Consider the following 10,459-nt stretch of genomic DNA (forward strand, 5'->3'; position numbering starts at 1 on the left):
GCATTTAAAAAATACTAAACAGTAAAGTTAGCCCATTTTTTTTGTATGTTGTGAAAGATGATGTCACGCCGAGTAAATAGATACCAAACATGTTACGGTTTAAAATTGCGACGTCCCCTCCCGCCCCCCCGGGTAACGATCGAGCGGCTCCCGCTTACCGACGGAAAGCCGACCGTCGGCTTCAAACAACGGTACCGGGATGATGCCTCTACCCAGAGGCATCATCCCGGTATAACCACTCAAAGTCAGCCGACGTAGATCTACGTGGCTGGTCGTTAAGTGGTTAAAGTTCATGTCTGTGTGTTAAGACAGGCATCCCAATACTTTTGGTAATATAGTATATAACTGTGCAAACCTTTAGCTGTGGGACAAGGAAAGGGCATGGGAAGGGGAGTGGGGGGTAGGAGTTTGTGGGTCATAGACCAGGGTGGAGCCTGAAGTGTCCCATGGGGTGGAGTAGAATGCATATCGAGGGTAGGGAAGGAAAAGGTGGGGAAGTTGGGTAGGGAGCTGGAAGGGGAAAATGACACTCAGGAGAGCAATAGAAAGGAGGAAAGAAGACCGATAGACAATAAAAGAATGACAGTGGTGGGGGATATGTTCAAATAGATATGGTAAAGTGTGGGTGCCAATAGGTCATAAGTAAGTTATCCAGGGTTGCCAAACCCTTAGAATGAGGTGCGATTTGTGATTTTGCCACTAGAGACAAACCGCCAGTGGTCGGATGGCTAAGGAGGCTGCCTGTCTGTCCCTAGGTAATGGCTCCCTCTGTAGTCAGATGCAGGTCGATGTCGCTCTATCACTGGCCCGAACACTGCTAAATCTCAATCGCTAGTGATAGGAGCATAATCTTGCTGCGTCAGCTACAGTGGGAGTAATTCCAAAATGACAGACAAGCAGCATGTTAGTGATCCTGTTTGTATGTAAAAATTCAGAGCTATGGTATACCTAACCGGCTGCAACTTATCTCATATGTTATCCCAATAAATGGATCCAAATTAATAAAGGGGAGAGAGGTTAATGGTGCTGCCTGATACCAAAAGGAGTATAAACCAGTCATAAATTTGAGTGTATCTAACAAATGTCAATAATCCAAAACATGTATATGAAAAAGTAAAGTGCTAAGGTGCAGAAAATAGTGTAAATGTAAATAGAAGAAGCAGTACTAACGGTACTGTAACTAAAGAGTGTATGAAACAAGTGACAAAGTGGAAAAAGTGACATCTGTGCAAAAAATAGTAGTATAGAAATTAAAAAAAATATGAAAATAAATGATCAAATCCCAAGGTTTAATCCACCTGTGACGGTGTTCACCGTCACTGGAATTTAAGGACAGATGGGTGTTGGTTTGGATTGATTCATATTTGTCAGCAAGGTCTCCATGTAGAAATATTGAGATTTGTTCCCATTTGCCATGAGGTCTTTGGCCAGGAAGTACAACTCCTAATATGGTCATTCCAGGAAGTTCAATGAGGAGACAGACTGTCTAACAATGTTGCTTTTGTCTGAGGTGGCTTTCCATTCACCTATTGTCGGGTGTGCTAATGAACCCACCTGTTGTCTGCTAAGGGATGTATTGACACTCAGAGTAATGTGTATTAGGGGGGCTCGTTATGGAACCATTGTTCCGTGTCTGGCTATTGTGTACATTGATTGCCCCCTGGGGGCTTCTGTCTCGTTACACATAACAGTCCTTAACCAATCCCTGCTGACTCATTTTCAAGTCCTCATTTGCATGGCTAAGGAGGACCTGAAGGAGAACGGCATGTACTGTGCAACTGACCAATGGGAAAGCGATTGTTGGGGACAGGATGTTCAAAATTCTGTATAAAAGTGTGCTGTGTGCTTCCAATAAATTGTCTTCCTGTTTGAACTTACATACAGCCTGCTTGGTGTTTGTTCTAATGGATTCCGAACGGCACATAGCTGTAGTTCGGATCCCGGAGCCTTGGTTGACCGAACCATCAGACGTTGCGATCTACAAGCTGACTCACTAGAAACAGAGGAGTGTCGGGAGAGCGGAAGGGAGCGAGCAAGGGTCTCATCACACCATCTTCAATGGTGATTCGTGACTGTGAAAGCATGCGTGCTCCCCCTCTCTCCCAGGACCGCACTAACTAGATAAAGTAACACCTACTGGAAAAACAAGCATCAATCACAGTTAGGATGGCTCTTGTGTATATGCCCAGTATTGGAAACTTTAAATACATAAGCCTCGCATGCCAGTAGATTGGAAGTCCGTCTCAGCGGCCACGGATATATAGGAATGAAAATAGCCTCATAGTGTGATTCTGTTTAGTATAATAGATTTATTGAAATAATAGTTTCATACTCACAAACAATCAGTAAAAACAAGCAGTAAACCAAGCAGTACAAAGACGATGCTTCCGGGAAGGCCGTGCATTCCACGACCTGGAAGTGACGTATTGACGCTCTATGCGTTTCGTCTGTGACGTCATCAAAATCAGATGCAGTTGTAATTAAAGTGATATTAAACCCTTATTATTTTCCAATTTTAGCTGCTCATATGAACATCTCCTTCTATGCACCACCTTCATGTTTCAGGGCTTGCCTTCCCTCCAGTCTTTTTCAGTCTCCTCAAAGGTGCATCCCCTCACTTCCAGTTTTACAGTGGCTGCTTTCCCTTGCTGGGTCCTATGGAGCCACCCCTATGAAAGCATATCTTTCAATAATCTACGGTTCTTGATTAAAAAAACAGAAAAAAGGTGCTTGTATATCTATTTATAACATCAGTGATCCAGGTCATGTGATTGTTTTGCCTCCTTCAGCACATCACACACCTGCTGTTGGGCGTGATCACCTAGTCATGACTGGGAGATGCTGCAGTTTGACTGCAAGGCTGGGAATCCACTGAATGGCCTGCTGTCAATCAGGAGAGGAGGAATGCATGGATGGGGGGGGGGGGGGGCATGGCTAAAAACTGACCAGGGAAGATACAGGCATGCTTTGCGCTTGCACAGTGTGCCTGTAACTCCAAACTGGATGAGAAGGGACACAAACTGATCATGCTGGCATTGGTCTGTTTCCATGCTTAGCATGGGCAGTTTACAACTGGGAAATGGGGAACTAGCAGGATCGACCAGGTACTACATAAGGAGTACAATACAAAATTATGTAATGATATGAAAAGCACAGTTGAAAGCTTTAAAGAGACAGATTTATTACAGTTTACTACAAAAAAAGGTTACAAACACTTTAACTTGAAGTTAGGATTAGAGAGAGCTCTACCCTCCCGGAATTCATATAGATGACAAAGAAGAAGATAAAGGATGTGGAAGTGAAAAGCGAATAATGTCTTTCTGCAGTATTTGGCATGGAATAGTTGATTGCCTTTCACTACATTACAAGTAAAAATGAGAAGGCTTTAGTATTACTTTTAAGTGCTTTGTGTGGCCCCTTGGTGATTTTAGGGTCCCCATTTCTTCATTTGCATTAGATTATATGAGATTTTAATAATAGGGTTTACAAATGGGGTTGCTAGCCTGATATGTTTATATAACTTTGGTCTGGGCAGCTCAGGAAAGCAGAGAGGTTAATGTTGGAATGCGTGTGTAGTGAGCAGATGTGATACATTGACTAAGGCTGTGTATGTCAGTGTTTACAGCAGATAACTATGCTGCATGACGCAGCATGACTGGCAGGATAGTGGGGGTGAGGACACACTGAAATCTCTGAGAATTAAACTTTCTTATGGGTTTATTTTGTACAATGAATATTTAGTTCCCGATATCCTCTCTAAACCATGGAACCTTGTAATCTGTCCTTCCTAAAGTAGAACTTTAGTCAGAAAATGAAGTCCTGCTAGATCACTTCAGGGTGACCCCTTTTGCAGATATAGCTAGGTAAAATATTATGTAGAGGCCGATCTGCTGACAGCCTTAAAGAACTGAATCCTCCTGTCCTTTATAGCTAAGAAAGCTGCTTCTGTTTGATCTGCAACTGCCATAGTGCTGCACGTGATCAGTTATGACACCAGACTTTTGATAGTTTGACAGTTTGGTTGAGGACACAAGCAAATGTGACAGTTAGCAATCCTGGCATTCCAGGAATTAAACTATTTTTTTGAAACCAATGAGGTTAGTTCCACTCTATGATTTACTACTGCTCAAGGGCTCTGGGCTTCAGCAAAATGGAAGCCTCCAGCAAGAAGAAACAGGAGCAATGCTGGAGGCAATTTACAGCACACTAATTTTGGTTGCATAATAATGTGGAATGTTTATTCCTTGCTAAAGAGTTTTTTATCAAGCTGTGATGGGTATAGTTCTGCTTTAATGTATAGCGGGAATCCTGGTAAGTGTCTTAAACACCTCCTGCCCGCCGAATAGTCAAATGACGGCGGGTACGATGCACTCTTGTTCTAGGATGACGTTGCCCCAGTCTCACCACTTTCGCACGCCCACATGTCTCGCATGTCTCCTGTGACCCCGATCTTGGTAAAGAGCCAATGACGCTGCTCTTTACCCATGAGATCAGCTGTGTCTAAGCACATGCAAACATGGAAGTGTTGGTAATCGGCTCTTCTCTCCTCACATTGAAAGAGTGTGAGAAGAGCCAATCGGCAGCATTTTCTCACAGGGGAGACATGCACAGGTAATCAGGGCACTAATCATTAGTACCTCCTCATCAGTGACCTTCAGTGCCCATCAGTGCTGCCTCATAAGTGCACATCAATAAAGGAGAAAAATTACTTTAGAAAAAAAAATAATAAAAAAGCCAACGTTGATTAAATACCACCAAAAGAAAGCTCTACTTGTGTGAAAAAAAATGATAAAAATTTAGTTTTGGTGCAGCGTTGCATGACTGCGCAATTGTCATTCAAAGTGTGAGAACACTGAATGCTGAAAATTGGCCTGGGCAGGAAGGGGGTGAAAGTTCCCAATCTTGAAGCTGTTAAAGCGAAAGAAAAGCCTAAAACTAGCTATGTTTATAAATCCCCCCCCCCCCCACCACCACCACCACCACCACCACCACCACCACCTATCCTGCCTAACTTTTATTATTAAAAAAAAACTACTATTTATGATCCAGTCCGTTCACGTGTTCCTGCAGCTCCAGCTAGCTGTGTCAGTGAGTGGCTGCTGCAGGGGAGAGAAGGGAGTATTGACAATGGCTGGACCATGGAAATTTTTGGGTGACATAACTGGAATTCCCAGCCATTTTCGAGTGCTCCCTGAGCAGGTGCTGTAGGAACACATGACCAGGCAGGAGAAGAATAAAAAATGGGTAAGTATACAGATATATATATATTTCTCTCCCCCCCTTCCAGGGTGGCCCAACAGTGAGAGATGATGGGCTCCTCCCCACAGGAAACATAATCAATTCCAGGCTTGTTAAAAGGCCCCACCCTTCCCTCTGCCCCTCAGTTTAGAATGTGTTTCTTCCCACAAGTAGCGAAACGTTTATGTTCACTGACCTGCAGACTCTGAGAGTCGAACGGTACCCCTTTGAGCCAGGTTCAGCAGAAGGTCACGGGTTCCCTCCGGGGGACCCTACGAGCAGAGCTTTACCTGCCACCCCTCCGAGAACTCACAGGTTGCCCACAGACGTACAAGCCCTCGGTCACCTGCGGTGTGTTTCCAGGTATTGTTGTCCGGCGCCAGCAGCTCTCCTCCACAGAAGTTTTTCTTGAAGTTTCTGACGGGCGGGCAGTTCAAGCTTCGTCTTCAGACCGAAACTTACGGCGCAACGGCAGGACGCGCGCAATGCACTGCATGCTTTGTAGCATGCCTAAGGAACGTGGAGGAGATGCCGGGACTCCAAGGCTATCGCAGCTCGGACATTTGCTGGGGGGAAAAATGAAGCTCTCCACGGCCCATCCTCCGGGGGTAAGGCAGACGCCTGGGTCCAGTTCATCTAGCGGCACTTCAGAAAATGCATATGTCCGTCTACATATTTTTTTCCCTGGGGTGTTGCGGTAGTAACGCACAGTCGGTAGTCTTCTATAAGTGTGATACTATTTATACATATATCACCTTGGTTGCATACCTTATATACCCAGGGGAATAGAAGGGCAGAAGCCGGGGTGCAGAAGCATCAAATGTGCGAAAAAAACTACCTGGACGATCTTCTTCTGCGAACAGTCTGCGACTCCCCTGATGGACACCTTGGAGATTGCTCTGCGATTTCTGAGGGAGTTTGGTTAGATTCTGAACCTTCAGAAGTCTGCTTTGGTTTCGTCCACAAAACTGGACTATCTGAGTGGATTCGGCCAGATAGTCAGTGTTGCTTTCTCTGAAAAAACTCCAGAAATTGAAGGAGGAAACTCAGCTTCTGTTGTCCAGCAGACCAGACGGTCACCCCTCGGGGGTTGAATGCGGGTGCTGGGCCTGATGGTGTCTACCTTTTTGAGGCGGTTCTGTTTGCACAGTTCCACACGAGACCTCTGCAAAAAGAGATTCTGGTGACATGGGAAAAAAATGCACAGTCTCTAGAGATGGCTTCGTTCTCCAATACTTATGACAGCTTGTCAGATGTGTCCCCTCCACTCTTGTGACCCCCCCTAATGGGTGGGTTCTCAAACCTCATTGTATGCGACCTCGCAATTAAGCTTGGTTTAAAAGAGCTGGTGTACCCTAGCAGGGTTATGGTGGATGGTTTCCTTTATTCCTCTTTTAATCCAAGCTCCCAGTGTTAGATATATAGCTCCAGCAGCTCTCTCGCATATGGGGAGAAACCTAAAACCATAGTGCAAATAACGTATGGTAAAATCAGCTTTATTAAAAAAACGTAAATTCACTCATATGCAGTTGGTGCTTGAGCGCACCAATCTATCCCAGCAGGAAATGTAATGATGGTATATGTATAGATGACGGATGGCCGAGGGTAGACCCTCTTCAGTGGGATCCGTTCCAGCGTACCTGCCTTTGTGGAGTACTCCGTTCACCGACACTCGCCAGGGGAGGGATTAAAAGAGGAATAAAGGAAACCATCCACCATCACCCTGTGAGGGTATATCAGCTCTTTTAGACCAAGCTTAATTGTGAGGTCACATTCAATGAGGTGAGAACCCACCCATTGGGAGGGTCGCAAGAGTGGAGGCGAAACTTCTGACAAGCAGTCATATCGTTTCAACTATTTTCACAGCACTGGTGATTGGGATCATACATCACCTTCTCATCAATTTTTATAATCATTCACTATTTATTTTTATTGATATCGCTATTACTTTTTATTTTTGTTTATGATGATTTATCATGTGTGGTGTTCTATATCATATGAATGACTGAATTTATTTATCCGGCTTACCTGGATGTCAATGGCGCCATTTTTAAAAAAAATCAAAAGCATTCCAAAACTCAGATTCTGAGTGTTTTTAAGTGCAGAGAAGGGATTTGGGATCTTATAGACCCCAGATCTCTCCATCAAGAGTACCTGTCACTGCCTATTGCTTTCACAAGGATGTTTACATTCCTTGTGACAGCAATAAAAGTGTAAAAAAAAAAAAGAAAAAAAGGTAAGTGCACCTGTCCTCGTGCACAAAGGCGAACGTGCGAGCAGTCCCGCATACACGCAAACAGCGATTGTTACACGTGAGTTATCACCATGAACATCAGATCATAGGCAGTAATTCTAGCATAGACCTATGGATAGTAAAATTTACACCTTTGTCGCTGTTGCACGGCCATATGCAATTTTAAAGCGTGGCATGTTTGGTATCCATTTACTTGCCATAACATCAACTTTTATATTTTATTAAAAAAAGTGGGTTATGTATTGTGTGTTTTGCATTAAAATTCAAAAAAGTGTTTTTTTTCTCCCCCAAAGAAGTTGCATTTGAAAAACCGCTGCGCAAATATCTTTTTTTTTTTTTTCCAAAACATTTTATTGAGAAATATAGGAGCATTACAGGAAAAGAAAGCCATATGCAAGGATACAGTCATGAACAGTAAACATCAACAATTGAACAGTATGAGAGGAAACAACCCCACCATCACATAGAAATGACATAAGAACAAAAGTAGCGGCGACCATCCGGAGCAAATGTAAACCAGAAGTCACCCAGGGTGGTCAGAGTGTGTCTTTGTGCCTAGGTAGAGCAGCCATGAACCCGGAAGGTACCCTAAAAGGTACCCTAAAAAAAACTAGAAAGAACGAGCCAGTATGCTAAGGAATCCCAACTATGGAGAAGAACATGGATACCTTAAAAGTCATATGAGCCCCAGAAGGGACCAACCACACGAGAGGGACATGGCATAGCACGTGCCCATGCTCTGGGCTCTACAGGCCCAGGCACGGGGAGGAAGGGGTGTCAAGAGTGGATTGGTCCTGAGATAGGTGATATAGGTGGTATAAAGTTGCACGGCACAAATATCTTATGACATAAAAAAAAATTCCAAAACCCACCAATTTATTTTCTAGGGCAGGCAGGCCTCAAACTATGGCCCTCCCATGAGGCATTTTAAAACTCTGACATTGATGACTATCAATTGATGAATATGACTAGGCATGATGGGAATTGTAGTTCCTGAACAACTGGAGGGCCATAGTTTTGAGGATACCTGTTCTAGAGCCCCTGCTATATTTATATATATATATATATATATATATATATATATATATATATATATATATATATAAAATGTTTGGGGGTACTTAATTAATTTTGTAGCAAAACAGTACTGATTTGTTGCATGTAGACAAAGTGCCAAAAAGGCCTGGCAGTGGTTGAGAGGGGGCAAGATCGGCCTCTCTGAAAAGAAGTGTTTTCAGGGATTGTCTATTTGGACAGAGTAGGATATAGTCAGACAGATTTGGGTAGGGAGTTTCAGAGGATGGGGGAGGCTTGGGAGATGTCCTGGAGCGAGCATATTTCATGATTAATCATCTCATGATTGGACTTTATAATTACATAATCTAGCAATGATGCATTAAAATTCACAAGAAGTTCTCTGCACAGGTTGTGATCGCTTTTGTATAGAAGAGCAACAAAACCTGAAATTTTAGCATGCTTGCCTAAACATTTGCATACAACCTAATAAAGAAATTCATGTTTTGTTTCCCCACCCACAGCAAAACGAGAAAGAACATTTGCTCAAGGAGAGGGACCAAATTTTATCAACGTTGGGAGAAACCAAACAAAACCTCACCGGACTCTGCCAGCAAGTGTGCCGCGAGGCCGCCTTGAGCCGCGAGCAGCTCCACATCCTGGCAAAATATTCCAGCTCTGAGTGCCCGCTGTCCTTCCTGGTGCCAGAAAAAGGCAAGAAGTTCCTTCAGCGTGAAGCCTTATTGCAGGAGTTCACTGGAGGGTTACTAAACACTGGAGAGGTTTCTCGGCACCCGGCAGAGGAGGGTAACGGTGTTCAGCAAAATGCCCCTCCCATGGCAATTAAACCACCCGCAACAGCTTTACCAAGGCAGTCTGCCACAGCAGGGGGCATTGCTGATTTTTGCCAACAGATGACTGCTAAATGCACTACTGACGAACAAAACTAACCCTGACCCCGAGGGGGACAGCTGTTTATTTAAAAAAAAAAAAAAAGCAATATTTTATTTTTGTATCTTAACAAGAATTTTTTTTTTGTTATCTTTAAAGTAGCATTAAAAAAATCCTAAAATTTAGAGGTAACAGATAATCATTAAAGCATTATAAATAGGGAAGTGCGATGGGAAAGGCTGTGTGTAACATGTTGCTTGCCTTTACTACGCCGTTGTGCAGACTCGGAATGCCAATTTCTGCCTCCCTTACTACCTAGATGTTAAAGTAGAACTCAAATGTTAAGTTTTTGCAAAGAGTAAAAGCTTAGAACCTCTGGCAGATTTTTACTGCTTCTTGTTTGGTATATTTACTTTTACTCTTTGTTCTGTTTGTCACTTGGGATAGCAATGGGAAATGTCCTGAAAAAGATTTGTGGACACCTGAGCATCACACCTATGTATGAGCGAGTTGGATCCCCTTTTCCAGAATTATGGGCATTAATATGGGGTCCCCGCCCCATACCTTTTTAGCTTGAACAGTCTCCACCTCTCTGAGAAGGCTTTCCGCAAGATTTCGTTGTGCGTCTCTGTTGGATGAGAAGATATGACTTGCAGTTGGTGTTCCAAATGAACTCCAATGTTTACAAGGGTTGAGGTCCAAGCTCTTTGCAGGCCCCTTGAGTACCCCCATACCAAAGTTGTCAAAGCATTTCTTTATGAAGCTGGCTTTGTGCTAAGGGGCATAGTTTTACTGGAACAGAAAAGGGCAGTCCCAAAATTGTTAGAAGCTTACAGTTATCAAAAATGTATTTTTATCTTGCAGCATTAACCATATCCTTCACTGGAAACTGCAAAGGTAGCCGCCAGCAACTCGAAGCATCCATATAAGAAAATTCCTTTATTTTATACAGGGTGTTTAGATAAAGGCTTTGGGTCGAAACGCGTAAGCTTTCCTTTATGTAATCACCCTGTAGCAAATCAAGGAATTTTTGCATATGGATGCCTCAAGCTTCCGGCTGCC

General features: G+C 43.5%; 1 protein-coding gene across 1 annotated transcript in view; it reads left to right on the forward strand.

The window, feature by feature from the left end:
- BACH1 (BTB domain and CNC homolog 1) overlaps window positions 1-9,456 on the forward strand; it is a gene marked incomplete at its 3' end in the record, with an annotated part of 103,559 nt that extends 94,103 nt beyond the window's left edge. The window contains exon 5 of the mRNA XM_082246626.1: window positions 9,031-9,456. Within this exon, the coding sequence (XP_082102752.1) occupies window positions 9,031-9,456 (426 nt within the window). The remainder of the gene's footprint in view (window positions 1-9,030) is intronic.
- Window positions 9,457-10,459: the final 1,003 nt, after the last annotated feature.

This window comes from Pelophylax lessonae (assembly GCF_965119305.1).
Source record: "Pelophylax lessonae genome assembly, chromosome: 2".
In the NCBI taxonomy this organism is placed as follows: Eukaryota; Metazoa; Chordata; class Amphibia; order Anura; family Ranidae; genus Pelophylax; species Pelophylax lessonae.